The sequence below is a fragment of the Branchiostoma floridae genome, chromosome 5 (assembly GCF_000003815.2).
Source record: "Branchiostoma floridae strain S238N-H82 chromosome 5, Bfl_VNyyK, whole genome shotgun sequence".
NCBI classification, from domain to species: domain Eukaryota; kingdom Metazoa; phylum Chordata; class Leptocardii; order Amphioxiformes; family Branchiostomatidae; genus Branchiostoma; species Branchiostoma floridae.
In genome coordinates, this window is record NC_049983.1 from 25,146,951 (window position 1) to 25,164,928 (window position 17,978).

Here is a 17,978-nt window from a genome sequence, read left to right on the forward strand (position 1 = left end):
CACAGTGTGGTCCCAGATAAAGCCTCCAGTGTGTGCCGCGTATTGACTCTGCACGTTTGTCAAACACACAGTTCCAGAATCACCAAGCACTTTTCAATCCCCCACTTTTCTCATGCTCAATCTATAAATAACTAGAGGGGTAATATCTTATTGATCCATTTGAAAGGAAACTGTGTCTGCGCTGATAGCAGTCTCCATGGAACCTAAACCATCTGGCCAGGCTGTAACCCGATAAGGCCCGGACAAATACTGTACCCCGGTACTCATCACAAGTCACGCTCTCTTTGTTGACCTGAAAGGATCCTCTTTCTGTCTTGTGTTGGCAGAAAGGAAACCAAAAATAGGGCATGACCAGGTACACATAAAGGGTATTAACAATTCCAAAGGTGAAAGGAAGGGAATTGTTCCAATTTTTGTTGTGTAATAGAGTCAGACTTGTAAAGCTTGTTACAGTGAATCAATGGTATGGTATGGGTGTCTGTATGGCCCAACGGCTAGAGCATTGGAATCAGAATCAGTAGGTCCTGAGTTCGATACTCGCCATGCCCCTGCCCCCATGACGCCCCCCGAGCCTCATGGCTAATCTGTCTAAAGGTGCCAAAAACAACTACGGATTTGATGCCACCAGTGTGTCAACATCTACACACTTGCCACTTTTTTTTTCAATGTGATGAGAACCGGTGCGCTGGTTTGGTTCCGCCCACCCTATGACGACTGTGCAGAAGGGAAGGAGTGCAGCACTGGTTCAGTCACACTTCCTGTTGTGTTACCCACAGGACGGTGGTGAAATTAGTCTAGCCTGGATTCCTGACTCATGCCTCATACTGCAGCAGTGGTGCCACTACTACTACTAGCAGCCAACACGCCACGTTGTCAGTATAACCTGCCGTTAGCGGCCGCCTTTTGTTATCGATCAGTCCCGCGCTGAGAGACTTGACTTGTTGAACTCTTAACTGTTGTTCTGTGTAACGGCCGTCGGTGTGCCAGGCTTTGTTTGCTGATTGCCGTGTAGAGGTTTAGTGTGGGCGTAGGAGAGAGGAGGGCCCATCAGAATGGTGGAAAGCACCATGGCTGAGAAACTCTTCCAGTCACCCAACCTACTGACTCTACTGAGTGATCTTGATCATAAGGAGGAGTGTACAACCAGAGAAGACCTGTCCAGCTACCTGTGTGAGCTGTACGATCTGGATACCCTTGTGGAAGGGAGGGAGGTCCTGTTGATGAAGGCTGGAGCACAGGAGGATTTCTCACGTGTGAACCGAAGGTTGCAACGTCACAAGAAGAGATCGTTGGCGGAGGAAATCGTGATTTTATCGACATTTCTGGACGGGAGTAACACGCAACAACAAGATGAACAGGTACTAGGGGAGGACAAGTTGGGATACTACGACAGCGACCTGGAGAGTTTGTCGGAGTGCGATGTGAACTTGCACTTGCAGTACCCGAACGTGTCAAGCCTGAAGTGTCAGATTTCCATGATTCTACACAAGGTCATGGTGATCGAGGATCGGCTACGGAGACTGACCGGGAGTAAGATGGACTTGTTGAGTACGGACGACCGCGGGAACCTGACGGACTTCGACGAGACTCTGGACGACGTTGCCACGGAAAGCGACCCGGGAACGGGAGACAGCGGATACTCTGGGTCAGGACTGAAAGCTAAACCTGCGGATACCAGTTTGTTTTCACCCTGCCGAGGAACATCAAGTAATTATTCTTCATTTTATCTGTCATTGGATTCCTTTCTAGTGTTGCTGTAAAATCTAATATGCTTCCTGATTGATTTTGCTTTCAGAATGAAAAAAAAAGGTTTTCCTTAATTACATTACTATAACTAAATGTTGAAACCAAAACAAAACCAACCAGGCATTTTCTCTCCCCTTAGGGCTACAAAATAGTTCTGTGTTGTTTATTTATTTATTTATTCATACATTGTGACATAGTCAAGCAAATATGTCTGTCCTGGCATGCCAGGTAGTATTCGGCAGCCCACAGCCATCTAAAACATGCATATACACAATTGCAAAGTATCATGATATTTTTTACTTTTTGCAATACTGTCATAACTTTTGACGACAGTTATTCAGACAATGAATCACCCAAAAGTTCTTCTTCCGGTAATGTCCGTCTGCCAAGAAATTGGCAACAGCTGACATGTATTAAGATTTATTAGGGGTCAGTGGTTCTTTGCTTTATTCTTCATTTTTCTGGCACTAAATCTAGATATTTCGTGTTCACTACTGGTTTTCTCAGAAATATTCCTGACAAGTTTGTCACAAGCTAAGTGAAACATGATCCCACAAAATAGCTTACAATGTTTTTACTTCCTATACCTGTATACAATAATCTAACCAGAGGAAGTGCTGTCAGTGATCGAGTGAATCACCCTAAAACTTCTAGTCTTTCATTCATTTTTCTGGCACTGATATGTCATGCTCACTGCTCACAGTTTTTCCCAGAATATTTAAATTTTATTCACTTTCGAAATTCACAACCTACTGAAACATATACTCACAAAATAGCTTACTTCCTAAATACAATGGCTTCGACCTGTTAAATGCTGTCAGTGAATGAATCACCCTAAAAAGTTTAGTCTTTCATTCATTCATTTTCCGGCCCTGAATTTTTCATGCTGACCGCTTGTCACAGAATTGTTTGTGACAAGCGACTGTCCTCTGACTGGTGTATAGATTACCATGTTAAAAGAGGACAGTGATCCGTTGGCTTGAACAGTACAATGCGGCCGAAATCCCTGCCTGTTTTCAGTACGCAGAATCCGATTGTGCGCGACCACAATCGTCCTGACACACGCATGATGTAATGGTGACCTTACAACCGGTAAAACTGTTCCGGCTGGAGTCAGACGGCCTGGAGGCTTTGTTGACTCGGCCTGTCTGTGTGTGTGGTTTACTTCTCGGTCAGCACACAGGGTTTTACTCACTGTACAGGGCTCGCAATTTTTTTCTTCATACCTGCACTGGTGCAGGTAACATTGAAAATTACACCAGACAAATTTTACTTGAACCACTCTGAACTTAAAAAGGAAGTATGAATCATAATCAAAATGTGCAGGAACCATTATTTTACACTTTAATAGGTGGTAACGGCCAATGCAGCTAAGAACAATCCACATACACCTACATCATAGAACATTTATAATGTATAAAACCCAGGACATGGACCAGTGCAGGTAAGGTGCAGGTAGACACCAGAAATACCTGCACAGCTCCAATTTTGTCCTGCACCTACCTGCATATGCAGGTGGTATTTCGAGCCCTGGACTCTGTGTGTGTGTGTTTGACTTCTAGGTCAGCACACAGGGTCTCACTGTGGGTTTAGCCTGATTGATCCTGACCTTGGGACACAGAACAACATGGCCCGCAATTATGTGGCGACAACGTGGCAAAATAAGTAGCGAAATAATTAGGCTGTACAGGCACAGCACAGATGGCCCCTTCTGTCTCTGTTACACAAAAGGCTACATTTAACCTTTATCTGACAGGGATTAGTCGGTGGCTTTTTGTCAGGGCGACATTTTTATTTTACGAAATTGTGGAAATCTTGCAAGTGCGTTGACTGACTTTGTGATAAATTCAGATCCAGAAAAGTCTAAAACTTATTATACCACATTTGAAAATCATAGAATTAATTAAGGAGATTTGCCAAATGGGTGACCAAGTTTTGAAAATTTGATCGTTATTCTTTCTTCAAGCCAAACATTGTTATCATGATCCTAATACCACCGATTTGAAAATCTTATTCTGACCTCCTCTTTGTAACCATCATTATATAACAGCTGTAACTCTTAATCTAAATATACTCAATCTGGCGCCATAATAAGTCCATTATTTGTCCCAAAATTGGATATTTGACAATGATCAGTGTGTTTCTGTCGGGGCAAGACATTAAATCATACCGCCAATTTGAACACTTTTATGAAGTTAATAAGGAGGGTTACCTACTTTGATCATTGATCTTTCTCAGCCAAAACAAGTTTAACATAATACTACCAATTTGACCATACCTTTGGGACCAACTTTACGTAACAGCAGCTGCTATAACTCTGAATCTTATACATAGACTGCCACAATCATCACAGTAATAAATCCATTATTTGTCCCTAGATTGGATACTAAGTAGTATTGACAATGATCAGTCAGCTTTTTGTCAGGGCAAGACTTTCATTCTACAACTTACAGAAATCTTGCAAAAGGGACGACTGACATTCAAATCCTGCTTAGACCCAGATTATCATTGTACTAGCAATTTTAAATTGTTACCTGGCTTTGTGTTTGCTGTTGTGTAACCACTTTTAATGCTTGTATACAAATTCTGGTGCCGAAATTGCCAGTATTATGGCAAAGTAATACTGGCAATTTTAAATTATTACATACTAGTACTGTGAGCTGTTTTTGTGCCTGCTGTTATGTAACCACTTTTAATGCTTTCATACATATTCTGGCGCCTCAGTAATTCCATAATTTGTCCCATAATTAGACATCTCGTTAGTCTGCACCTGCCCACAGTCCAAAACAGAATCAGGAAAATTATGTACCCAGTGTTGGAAAACCTGACAATGGGGACAACACCCTTTCTTCTGGGCAAAAATAATGGCAGGGGTAAAAACATGTAATTTTGGATGTCAGAATCCAGACAATGAATGGATTACGTTCTCACAAAGCCGAGAGTTGTGGTAGAAAGTGGATGAAAGGACTGACGCAAACAAACATTGGAACTTGTTTGACTTTGTAACGTGCGTGTCTCCGTTTGTCTAAACCAAGGCGTTCAAGGGAAACCATCATTTTGTAATTTACTACAAGTGCCGTTAAACTACAAGAAATTGTGTTTTACGATATCATGCGTGACTGTTTACTTTCGATTGGACTCTCAACTTTGTAATCTTTTTTTTCTCTCATTTACCATCTACTCACACCCATCCTTTGATAATACAGAGCCAATAAAAAAGCTTTGCAGGGTTTGACAAGTCCACTAGTCCAATGGTCCCGGGCAAGTAAAAGTGCCAATCGGGCAAGTGCTTGCCTGATCGGGCAAGTAAGATTTTTCCATGAGTGAGTAAGATTTTTCCATGTGTGAGATTATGAATGATACTAGTCACTTTTCACACTTATGGCAATATAGAATTGGTCAACACAGAAAGATACAGCAGAATTCCATTGCTGGAATTGCATGTGTGGAAGTGAAAATACATAGAAGAATGTCATTTAAATTTTGGGCAATTCAAAAGTTGGTTTAATTTTTTTATGTACTTGCCCGAAGGAACAAGTGGATTTTAGTTCAAACACTCAGCATCACTAGGATAAAGGTGTGCCTTGTACCTGACGTTGTGCCAATATTTACCTGTGTCCTGACGCAGATGTGTGTGTGTGCTGGCACCAATACAGGCTGTAGGGTGGGGTCAGTGCCATTGATATAGGTCACAGTTTTCTGGGATTTATTGTAGTGTAATGGTACATGTTGTAATGGTGAGGTGGAGAAGTAACAACTAACCATGGAGATGTCTTGTCTCTTTCACGGTGAGACAATTTTGAAAGTTTATCGTAAATGATGCCATTCTAACAAATTAATTCTTTTAGACCATGTGTAATAGAAGGATTTGGAGGGTTATATCAAATTGATCATAGAAGTTTATTTGCAAGTTTGTGCCAGAGGGCTAATTCCAAGTACATGGTACTATAAGCATAGTAGATATACAAGTAAGGGACAATGGATGTAGTTAATATCAACATTTTTTCACGTTTAACTGCCTTTATTACACATTCAACTAAATACCATGATTTCTCTAGTTGAAAATAAGCATTATTTACTCATCTCAATTTGGCATAGAGGTCACAAGTAATAGGGTGGTGGCCTGTTACGCTAAAAATAAAATGCACTATTGTAGGCCTGATCACACATGAACTTGAAGTTGAACTGATACTGATCTGGAAAATACAGTAATCCTTTGTTTCTGTGGGGCCTGTTTGTGGACCTTGTACATGTAGACCACATAGCACAATCAGCACATACTTCTGAATCGCTTTCCTCTCAAGTTGTTAAGTAAATATCAACTTGATAGCACTTAGAGAGAACAAGCTTTTACCAAGGCAACACACGTTCACTCATATTCTCGCATTAAAGTACCAGGTCCTACACTTGTCACAGTGGTCAACTAACTCTGTTTAGCTGTTGTGGTTATTATGGAGGAAGGTACCCATGCAGGCTAAGGACTGGTTAAGGAAACAGATAACAATTTTCTTACTCAAGTTTCTATTCATCTACATTAATTTTGTACCTTTGCTGTGCATTATCACCACAGTTGTAGCTTCCAGTAGTTCATTGTCATAAAAGTTTCGTAATTGCACAGATTCGTTATCATTGATGAAAGAGGTGTGTCTAATTGGTGTGTCTTGATTAATCTCCAAACAGATGCTATGGTGCCATAAGATAGTATCAAAGCTGGCCAAGGAGTATATCCGGCACCGGGAAGTTTGATACTATACATTGACAATGACAATGACAATGAACAAGTTTATTGCATATTCATGCCCCATTGGGGCCAAATGCAGTAAGTTACATACAGAAAGAATGATCATCTATGCTAATTTTTTGTTCTACTTATAATATGTGCGTTTTACATGCTTCTTCCCTCTTCTTAAAACAGGTGTAAATGAATTTACAGAGTTCTTCTATTACATCCAAGTTAGATGTTGACATTGAAACAGGTCTTCCTTTGCTAGATGTGCATATTTCTGTTTTATACATTATGCACCGTGGATCTGGTTGGAGATTATGTCTTGATGGCAGACCAGCATTTGTTTCTGTCTTAGCACTGCTGCAGACTTGCCCTTTATCTCCTATACAATGTCATCTCACGCAAATCTAGAGTTTGTCCTAATTTGTTATTATTCTTTTCCCCAGACTGCAGATATACCTGCCATGTTCGGTGCCGACCCTCCGTCTCTCTGGAATGTTCCACTCCCACGGAGGGGGGCAGTCCTTTCACCCCCGACAGCCCGACTACGGAACACGCACGACTGGCGACAACAAACCTGGTAAGGATTTTGGACTAGTCCAGATTTACCGTAAATTTCAACTCTGCTTTCTTTGCAAACCTTAAATTCCAATGCAGCATTTACAAAATGATAGTTTTCCAAATGCATTCTCCCAAATTAAATGCAAAACCATTGAAAGATTTTGGAGGATCAGTCCAGATGGTCAAATGGTCAAATCTGCTCGGTAATAATAATATGTTTTGTGCCAAACCTTTGGGTACTGTATGTAATATAGCCCTGTCACCATTCTCCACCGGTCAACTTAGGGGTATTTTACCTAATACAGCCAGCCTTTTGAACACTCAGCCTGTTACTTATACCAACCCCGTAAAATTCAGAATTTCCCCCACTGAATTAAGAAGAAGGGTAACACTCTTAGCATAGTAGAGATATCAGCAAGCTCATGATTGTAAACTATGGTTACATGGCCATAAGGTAGAGACTGCCTTCTTTCAAACTTAACACAAACTTTAAGCTTGTAAAGCTTTTGGATTGGTAAAGATTTAACAGTAAATCTAGTAGCATTTGCACTGCAATATGTCTCATTATAAATCTTGAAATCTATTATATGAACCAGGAGATGGCTGATGTAATAAGTTCACATTTTGCCTTAACATGTCTGTTTGGTGTTAATTCCTTGGAAACAGATGTGAACTTGAAGTTAATTCCCAACCTTGTGTGTTGAAAGTTGGCTCCAGGCCACACATGTCTTTTATCACAGCCCAATAAACTGTGTAAGTCACAGGGCTGTGTTAGATAGAAGTGATGTAAGCCCAGGGCTCGAAATACCACCTGCATATGCAGGTTAGTGCAGGTAAAATTGGAGCTGTGCAGGTAGTTCTGTACTGTAGTCTCCTTCAGAATTCAAAATGCTTTACTTTGAGAGGGACCATGAACCAGACTGAACTATTATTCCCCTCAGAAGTCAGGGCTCTAAATGCCACCTGCATATGCAGGTTAGTGCGGGTAAAATTGGAGCTATGCAGGTAATTCTGGTGTCTACATGCACCTAACCTGCACTGGTCCATGTACTGGGTTTTATGCAGAAATGCACTATAGGTGTATATGGAGTGTTGTTAGCTGCATTGACTGTTACTACCTATAAAGTATAAAAGTAAGAAAAAAATAGCAAAGGTTCCTCAATAATTTTGGTATGATCCATACTTCCTAAATTCAGCCAGTGGTGCAGGTGAAATTTGCCTGGTGCAGGTTATTTTCAATGTTACCTGCACCAGTGCAGGTATGAAGAATAATGTATTTCGAGCCCTGACTGTGTATGTCTGTAAATCATAGGGCTGTGTTAGACAGAAAGTGATGTAAGCCCCCAGAAATAGCCAGATATTGACAGTAGACCTGTGTGTACACGTGTGTCTGGTTAGTTCTGCCAATATTGACTTCCTAATTAGATTATCCAGGGATTGGGTCTAAATTACTTTTCTGCCACTGGGTATTTTGTAGGCCTGTCTAAAGCAAATTTGTTACCTTTGTAGCAATTGCAAAATTAGCAACATTTCTGTAAGTTTATGAAGAAAACTGGCCAATATTGATAATTTTGGAAAGTATAGTGTAATTGAATAATGGTGTAGATTTGTGATTGTAAATGTTGGCTCCATGACAAAAGTAAATACACCATGATATTGAGGAAATTTCAGAAAAGTACCAGAGTTTATGTTTCACATTTTAAACTTTGTACATTCAGCATTATTGTAACAGTACTCCTGGCCCATGGGATATATGCATGTGATGGAATAAGTTTTTCTGTCACTTGCAAAATTGCAATAGCATGTGGGTGATTTGTATGATAATTTGTGACAGCACGGTCCATGTATTATATGGGTTCATGTCGCACTCATTATAAAATGTAACATGAGATGATGGTTGCAATTTTTGATTTCAGTATCCATGGCTTACTGCAGAAAAGCATAAATGATTGATTCCATTCTTGCCAAGCCAGGACTAATCAATAATTTCCCCTAAATGAATTTGAGACGGGCTGAAGCCATATTTGACACCTGTCACTTCATATTAGGGAAGACCACAAGGTTTTGGAAAACATTCATCATTTCAAGCTTATATAACAGTGGGGTTCAAGCACTGCCAATGACAATGCCAAACGACTTTGAGCCTTTTGGCGTAATCGGTTGCATGCTGGGTTTGTGATCTACCTGCCTGCCCGGGATCGGCAGTATGTTCGAATCCCGGGAGTCAAGATATTGTCTCTTTCTGCTTCTACTCCTTTCTTACACCTACTCTACTTCATACCCTGGTTACCATAGGACCATAGCTTGTATGGACCAGGAATTAAAGATAATGTCAGTTGGGAAATGTTTGAACAGTGTCTTTTCATGAATGCTGATCAAATATTTGCTTAAGACAAATGTGTTCTGAGAAAGGTTTGAAACTTAGCTATTTTCTCTCCTTCCCAGAATTCCCCTGACTTGGACACGAGCAGCTCGGGTCACATGACCAAAGAGGAAGTCCGCAGAGCGGTAGAGCGGTACAACTCAGAAACCAACGGCCTGGTGTTACAATTGGTATGTTCTTAAACAATACCTGCTTATAGTTAATAGAAATTTATCTTCTAACAGTGACTTATTTTTAAAGGTAAACACATATTTTTTTCTACAAATTGTTTACCTTTAAAGATAAGTCACTCTTAGAAGAAGAATTTCTATTAACTGTGCTCATATGTAACTAATGAATGTCTTCAACAAAATCCCTACATAGTGATTAATTATGAAGTAGACTGGAGGTGGTTTTAAAGCAGATTTTGTGGCAAGAACACATTCCAAAGTGTTGGTAACTCAAACTTTATAGAAGCAGCACTCTATGTCAGAAGCTCTGAGGAAGAGGTCTGATATAAAAAATAGACATGGAAATGTAAGCAGGTGAGAGGCAGTACTAGTTGAGTAAAAGAAAACTCCAATATCCTATGTTTTACCATGTTTTAAGTGATGAAATCATTTTTGGTTGTACAATGTATTTACTTAGTTTTGCCTTTCTGAGAAACAAGTGGTTGTATTGTAACAGCCCAGTTCTGCAGTTCCGGTAGCTTCCTTCCTGTTGAGGTCAGAGCTAAAGTCAGGTTCTGATCTCACTTCCTTCTGTCTCTGTGCCAAGGTCACGGTTCCGGGGGCGTTCCTACCACAGCAATACCTGCACTAGCTTCTGCTTTCATAGTCTAAACCTTATCTTCAAGCAGATCTACCGCTGGCAGGGAGGTACCTATGGGCCAGAACAATTGCCATTTCCTGAAACAAACTCCTTTTGCCCTGTTACATCCACATGTACCTGTTCCAGGTCACTGAACACTACTTGTGTGGCAGTAACTGACAACAACATACAGAAATAGTCCAGTAGCTGAAATGTCATCTGCTTTTTAGTTTTCTTAGGGTCACTGCACATATAAGTAACCAGTTACTAGAACCTAGTATAACATTTTAGCAACCACATACAGTGGCCTTTGCACTAACTAGGACATTATGTAATTTATTGTTTGAGATAGATGATGATGACTACATTCTATCCAACAATTAAAAAGGTTGAAAGGGTCCAGACTTGTGATTCCCAACCTGAACCTGAGTATGTATAGGTTTGCAGCACTATAAATAATGCAGCATTACATTTAAGCATTGTGGGTTTGGGGGAGAAGTCTGCCATCTCTCAATACCATCAGTTATGAAGGTCCACCAACCACTGACTTGTTTATCTTTACTAACAGCAATCAGATGGCGAGTCCTTCCGAGGCTACATCCGTGTGCACATGAACCTGTCGCGACCCGTAACAGTCGCCGCCGGAACCCGACCTCTGACCCTGTATGGCTCCCTACGGATCAATGACCAGGAAGACACGATAAAGGTAGGCAGAAGTCTCAATATCAACAGTTACTATTTTTCCAACTGTCCCAAATGTGCTCCAAAAAGACAAACTGTCCCAAAGTGCTCTTTGCTTGTCCCAGATTTTTTTCACAAATGAATTCTAGTATAGCTATACAGACAATCATGTATTTGCCCATGGGGCATCACAGAATGTCTGGCAAATGTTTTTCTCTACCCTTCTTGGTCTTCTGTTTTTCTTACTGTTTACTTAGTGTCATGTCTGTCCGTTCTCTGATCGTTCCATCTTCTCTGTTGTCTACCCTCTTTCTTCCTCCTTATAGCTAAATGGTTCACTGCATGGTAGTTTTGGCTAGTCTCGATGACCGTACGGACAGATGTTTTGTTTGGCTTAATTACCTACTCCAACAATGTTGAACATACAAGAGTAATAAATAGATAAATTCAACGATGATAATTCTCCCCCTAAAGGAGACGACGTCGTTTTTCCTCCCGCGAGACACGATCAAGGCGCTGCACATCACCAGTGACACGACCGTACGAGAGGTCATCCAGGCCCTGCTGAAGAAGTTCAAGGTCACCGACAACCCCAGGAAGTTTGCTCTGTTTGAGAAGACTGTGGAACAGGAGGGCAACGGTGAGTTTGTTTGTCTAATAATATATATTTATTGAGAGTTACCACATTTGTGGAAGGATTGACATAAACACTGGTGACTGGGAGCGGTGCAGGACAGACTGTTAGGTTTGATCCACTCACCCCAGGAACCTTTTCGATAAGTGTTGGGGGTTCTTTTATGCACTGTATATAAGTATGTAGGTGTGGCTCTTCCCAAACATGAGACCACCCTAAGGACAGAGTTGATACTTGTCATTGACTGACTGCAAGAAAAATAATCAGAAAGTCAACATTTGCCTCTACATGTAGCAAATGCAGACTGGATTATTTCCCTGTTCCTGCCCTTTCCAAGGTGCAATGATAATTTTTATACCAAAAAGGACACCTTTTACAGTCGAGTAACTGTTGTTTTTCAGTAGGGAACAGCCATATTACCAGGAACCATACAGGAGGTAGGCTGTTTCAAACACAACCGTAACAGGACTCTCTCTGCATGAGTACTTTCTTTTTTTGATTAACGTCAGTTTTGCTCAGAGTATGCAAGGCTACATAGACCACTTCTGAGTACTGAAATCCAAGGACTCTTGAGCTTTATAGCTTTGAAGTGTTCTGACTTAATGCTTTTGTTAAAGATTACATGTAATATCGAGACTGTCATAAGCATTTTCGAGAATGCAAAACATTACGTCACAACTACATGTACATGTAAATTGTAGAATGTCACCGCTCTTGGTCATTATATCTATCATCTAAACTTGAGATAAACAGGTTAACTTTGCGGTTCCCTTTTGTTGTCTGTGGTCCTCATACTCATTAATGATACATTCAGTAGTGTTTTATTTTGGAAACACTACCAGTTTTCAAGAATGCAAAACATTTAACGTCACAACTACAAGTAAATTGTAGAACGTCAGAACGTATATGTGTCACATCCCTTGGCGATTATATCTATAGTCTAAAACTGTCAGTGAGATAAACAAGTTTGAGGGTCCACTTTGTTCCCTGTGGTCCTCCTACCCTGTGGAAAACACTCCAGCGCAAGTCGTGCAGACTGGAGCCACTCGTGTGGTTAAGTGTGTGTGAAGAACTGGTCTGTGTTGACGTCAGGAATCTGGTTGTTAAGCTTAAGGGTAAGGTTCCAGAGTGGAGGGGTGCCTGTAGTGTGTATAGATTTAAGTAGATCTGCATAAAAAAACTTTGAGGTGTATAGGAGGAGATGTTTTTCTCAGTCAACTGTTACCATAGTGGTGGTGATATTAGTAAACATATTTGGTACAGGTCTGGAGGTGTGTGTGAAGGTCTGTGCTGATGTCAGTGGTTCAGGTGGAAATTAAAGGGCAGTTCTCGGATAGAGAGGGTCAGACTCTGAAGTGTGTGCAGAGGTACATGTAGATCTGCATCAGAGAAGGTGTATAGGAGGAGAAACATGTTTTTCTCGGTAGCTTTACAAATTACCAAAGGTGGTGGCATTATAGCAAACATGTGTACAGCACAGAAATTGAGATTATCATGATTGCAGTTGCTGGAATTACAATGTATATACTTAGCTGTTAGAAAAAGTTGTGCATGGGAACATCAAACTTCCCCTGAACAAGAATCACAAAATCTGATCCTGATTCAGTTGAACGAAACAAAATGAATACATGACTGCGTACTGTTTTTGTTTTGACGTCAAGAGTACTGCCTATATGAAGTGAAGGTCCTTGAGTTGGGGTTCAGTTTTAACCAACGTGGCAGCAATTTATCTACTTGGTTTGCTGACATTTTAAGATGAAAATAAGTACAAAGACAGGACGTCACCGAAGGGCAGGGAAGAAAACTTGAATATGTTTGTATATACTCAGCAAAACTGAGTGCACTGACTGTTAAAGTCAGTCCTTGAGCTAGGCTTTGTTTTTATTACATTCATGTTTTTCCGGGGGAAAACGTGACTTCTTAATCATGCATGATACGGGTATGTTACGCCGAAGGGCGGTTATACCGGCTATATAGTTACAGATACAGATACTACTTTTGGCACTCAAAGAAAATTCCACTTATGGTAAAATACATACCCAGTATGTTGTTACACAAGATACGAGTCTGAACAAAATAGATGCAACCGTTGAATATTCATTGTTTTCTTAGTGCTTGACCCAAGTACATGCAGATGATGTAACCCTAGCCTTGTATGTGTAAATTGTAGAGACTCAAGAAAGGTCCATGTATACAGACAATATTACAGTTGACACTGACATATACAATGTACTTTTTAACCTTAAAGTTGAAGTACATGTAACTAGTTAGAAATGGACTGTTGAAACAAATGGGTACAATGTGTAGGCTCCACCAAGGCCACATACTTTCTTTCTTACCCATATACGAGGGGCGTGCAAGAAGTAATGGCCCTGACCCGCTTCCAGTCGTCTGATCTAAATGAAATTTTGTATGTGTAATGATTCATATCTCTATGGGTTATGTTGCGAAAGACAGCTCTGAACTAATTGTGGTTTCTGATTTACTGGTGTTTTAACTTAGTCAGGTGCGAAATGGACCAGGTGTGAAATGGAACCAGTTGAGTGTCGCGCAGTGATCCGGTTTTTGTATTTGAAAGGACGCACACCAAAGAAGACTTTTGATGAAATAAATGAAACTTATGGTGATGATGCCCCATCATATGACCTTGTAAAACGCTGGCATCCTGAATTCAAACGTGGCCGGAAGTCTGTGGAAACAGCTCCCAGACCTGGTCGTCCCTCTTCTGCCATTGATGAGGCATCTGTTGGAGGACCAACCTGGGGTGTCCTACAAAAACGGTGTCCAGAGCTGCATCAAACGATGGGAGAAATGCATAACTCTGGGTGATTCCTATAAAGAGAATGACTAATATCTGTGCCAAGTTTCATTAATCTCCTGCTTTGGGAAATGGGTCAGGGCCATTACTTCTTGCACGCCCCTCGTATAGACCTTAAACCCTATTAGTTACTTTATTTGTGATACTAGTATTCACATCTGTACGTGTGCTGAACTGACATTAACCAGAGGGTTTTAAACACTTTCAAGACCACAGAAATGTATTTCCAATCACGGGGTGCAGACCAGTACATAGTAACAGCTGGTTATATATACATCAGCATTTCTTTTACACCTTGTCAAAGACAGATATTGCAGCTCAAGTACATTAATCTATCACACAAGGGTCCAAAAGTCACACGGTTAATATGAATTCTGCAATGATTGATGTCAGAAAGCACTGCTAGGAAACAGGAATATCTTCTCAGGGTTGTTCCACATGTTACCATGGCTGAGAAAAGTATTACAAACCTTGATGTACGTCATAACTGGACTTTGTAGGACCCAACCTTCATTGAAAGGTCATGACTGGCAAAGGTCCTTTCCTTAACCCTAACTTTGCTGCATAACCTTAGTAACCAGCACAGCTGTGGTCCTGAAAGACTTACCTCAGTACTTTGAAGGTTAAGCAGAAGGTTATTTTTGATAGTGTCATGGCTGCTCATGTGATTGCTGATTGAAGTGGCTTTTTGATTACTCCATTTTTTGCCATCTATCATCGGCTAGTCATATGAAGCAATTTACAGTCAGCACTCTAAACTCTAAAGCAAGGTGAATGTCATGTTATGTCAGCAAACCTTTTTTCCATTTTTTGCTAGAAAAATGTCCTAGGTGTAAAAATGGGTACCTGATTTTGATCTGTACTTTGTATAGTATGTGGCACTGTTAAAATAAGTTACTTTGAGTGCAGTGCCACATTATTCCGTCTGTCAACAAGCAAATAAAGACAAAGAAAAACGATTATTCCGTGCGACTAATTTTAATGTTTTTGTTGGTTTCCCCAGTCCTGATGAGAGTATTACCGGACACAGAAGAGCCACTGCACCTCAGTCTGCGATGGGGACCCAACAACACACAGCACGAGTTTGTACTGCAGGAAAACGAGTTTACAGGAGAAATCATGGTGAGGAATGAACAGAAATAAATAATTTACTGGTCAAAAGGCTAGTGTGGGACAGAAGAACCTGTACATGTAAATTGTTGATCAGTCACCAAGCCCTTGAATTAAGTCCTTTGTAATAGTCACTAGCTAGTTGTGGGCAGGGATGTCTTTTGTTAGTCAGTTCAAGCGCCACCAACTACTGTAAAAGCAGAAATGTTCGCGGTGGATTAATGTTTGCGGTTTTCGCGGTGACCACTTCACCGCAAACTTAAAACCACCGCGAACATTTTTCTATTATGGTATTAGATTGCAGTCCATGGTGTTACCGCGAACTTAAATCCACCGCGAAAAGTCCTTTTCCCCGCTACCGCGAAATTAAATCCCCGCGAACTTTAATGCATTTACAGTAACCATTCTAACCTTTTAGCCTAGCAGGTAGTGTGTTGGGTTTGTGAACTGCTGTTGTGAATATCTAATTCCAATTTTGCTCCTTGGATTCTACATTTGCCCCTGATAGATCAGCTTTGAGATTACCTGTACAGTGAACAAATGAATGAACTGGAAAAGAACAAACTCTTTTCCCACCCCTTCAGTGGAAATTGCATTCAGCCTACAAGATTGCATTTTGTACTAGCCACTGAGTAATATCGTTTTGGGCAACCATGGCTGCATACCACTGTACAATGATCTCCAAGCAAATCTATCAAAGGCAAAGACAGAATCCAAAGGACTAAACTGTTTGTATGTCTTCCTGGTCCCTATTTTGCCCATTGAAACCTGCTTTGAGATTACCTGTACAGTGAACAAATGAATGAATGAATTATGAATAAAACTTTTCTCTTCGCTCCAGTGGGATGCGTTCAGCCTACATTTGTACAAGATAGCACTTTGTACTAGCCACTGAATAATATCATTTTAGGCAAACATGGCTGCATACCACTCTACAATGATCTCCAAAGACTCCAGAATCCATGTCTTACTGGCCAGTTGGACACTGTTTTGTCCCTTGGATTCTGGATTTGCCCCCCCCCCCCATAGATCAGCTTTAAAACACTTTTCTCTCTCCCCGTCTCCAGTGGGATGCGTTCAGCCTGCCTGAGCTGCACAACTTCCTGACCATCCTGGACCGGGAGGAGGATGAGCACATGAGACAGGTGATGGACAGGTACAACACTTACAAGGAGAAACTGGAGGAGGCTCTGCTGGGGGTCTCACCTGCTGTACAGTGCTCCGCATGACTCTCACCTGTCTCTCACCTGCCTTACACATGAGACAGGTGATGGACAGGTACAACACCTACAAGGAGAAACTGGAGGAGGCACTGCTGGGGGTCTCACCTGCCGTACAGTGTTCCGCCTGACACAAACAAACAAACAAACAAACAAACAAAAATACATCCTTGCTGGGGTCTCACCTGCCGTACACCTGAGACAGGTCAGGTGAGAGACAGGTACAACATCTACACCTGCCTTATGTTACACCTGAGACAGGTGATGTTCAGGTACAACACCTACAACAAGGAGAAGAGTTGCTATGTAACACAGTTCTTTGGTTAATAATTTATGGACCAGAAAAAATAAATGCTGGCTACTTCGTCAGTTTGTGTTTCGAAAGACATATTAATCTTGAAGGAAGAACTTGAAGAGTATGTAAAACTGGGAACAGTTACTATGTAAAACGTTGGGTAATACTTTTCTGTAGTTCTCGGACCAGATAAATGTTTTTGAAACTTAGTCAGCATGTACACCTTACAGTGTATGTAGACAACCATGCAACTGGTACAAGATACCAGTTGCATGGACAGAAACCAAGGTTTGAGTCAAATGTTGATTGAACTCGGCATACTAGACTCAACTTTGAATTAGTGTGACAGCTTTGCAATCATGTTTTGAAAGTACAGTGCTCATGCCTGTACCCATTTTAGATTCATGGTCCATGCAAATAGTGACATGTTTCTGACCAAATTGTTTTATTTACGTTCATTTCAAGTACAGGTGCATGTAAATATTACCTTGTTTTTGATTTGCAATGAAGCTGGCTATGAAGCAACACACTTTCTGGCTATAGATTTTGGTTTGTCACAGAATTCAGGCAATGCCAAATCTGCAGTTTACGGTGAAATGGTTTGAACGTTTTCAATATTCCCTTTATGTAATTTAAGCCAGTCCGTAGTAATAGCCTGGACTGTTTGATGTAAGTATAGGAGCGTAAACTAAACATTTGCTACACAGTTTATTCCTAGTGCCTTATACACACAGTGCTTATGAAATGGTGCCTCCAGAAAGGAAAAGATGTTCTTGTAGAAGTTAGAGTAAATCCTGTGTATCTAAGCCAGTGGCAATTTGGAACATGCAGAGATTCTATTAATAGGGTGCTAGAAGAGGTTAAAGTACCAGAATTATGTTGCTATATATGTCTTGTTTTTAGTTTTTGTTTGGCATATCCTTTTGCTTCAACTTAAAGAATTTTGGTGCAGATGTGATCTATGATCTCCTCCAATATGCCTAAATTTCCTTTTTTTAAGTTTGACTTACGTAAA

The 17,978-nt window shown here is 40.8% G+C and overlaps 1 protein-coding gene across 2 annotated transcripts; it reads left to right on the forward strand.

Moving 5' to 3' along the window:
• The first annotated feature begins 701 nt into the window (after nucleotides 1-701).
• Nucleotides 702-16,830, forward strand: LOC118415943 (ras association domain-containing protein 1-like). Of its 2 annotated transcripts, XM_035820903.1 has the most exons (8): nucleotides 702-1,707; nucleotides 6,919-7,052; nucleotides 9,479-9,586; nucleotides 10,774-10,911; nucleotides 11,361-11,526; nucleotides 15,342-15,460; nucleotides 16,516-16,593; nucleotides 16,716-16,830. In XM_035820903.1, the coding sequence occupies exons 1-8, from the start codon at nucleotides 1,053-1,055 to the stop codon at nucleotides 16,797-16,799; spliced, it is 1,482 nt and encodes a 493-aa protein (XP_035676796.1). In that variant the 5' UTR covers nucleotides 702-1,052; the 3' UTR covers nucleotides 16,800-16,830. The 2 variants fall into 2 exon arrangements, with proteins under 2 accessions (XP_035676796.1, XP_035676795.1); XM_035820902.1 differs by lacking the exon at nucleotides 16,716-16,830 and having other exon boundaries at nucleotides 705-1,707; nucleotides 16,516-16,678.
• The last annotated feature ends 1,148 nt before the right edge of the window (nucleotides 16,831-17,978 follow it).

Bases quoted from the DNA above. Each gene is read 5' to 3' on its own strand.
- LOC118415943 (XM_035820903.1), top strand. From the start codon at position 1,053: ATGGTGGAAAGCACCATGGCTGAGAAACTCTTCCAGTCACCCAACCTA. The intron at 9,587-10,773 runs GTATGTTCTTAA...CTTTACTAACAG, and splicing joins ACGGCCTGGTGTTACAATTG to CAATCAGATGGCGAGTCCTT. The intron at 10,912-11,360 runs GTAGGCAGAAGT...CTCCCCCTAAAG, and splicing joins ACCAGGAAGACACGATAAAG to GAGACGACGTCGTTTTTCCT.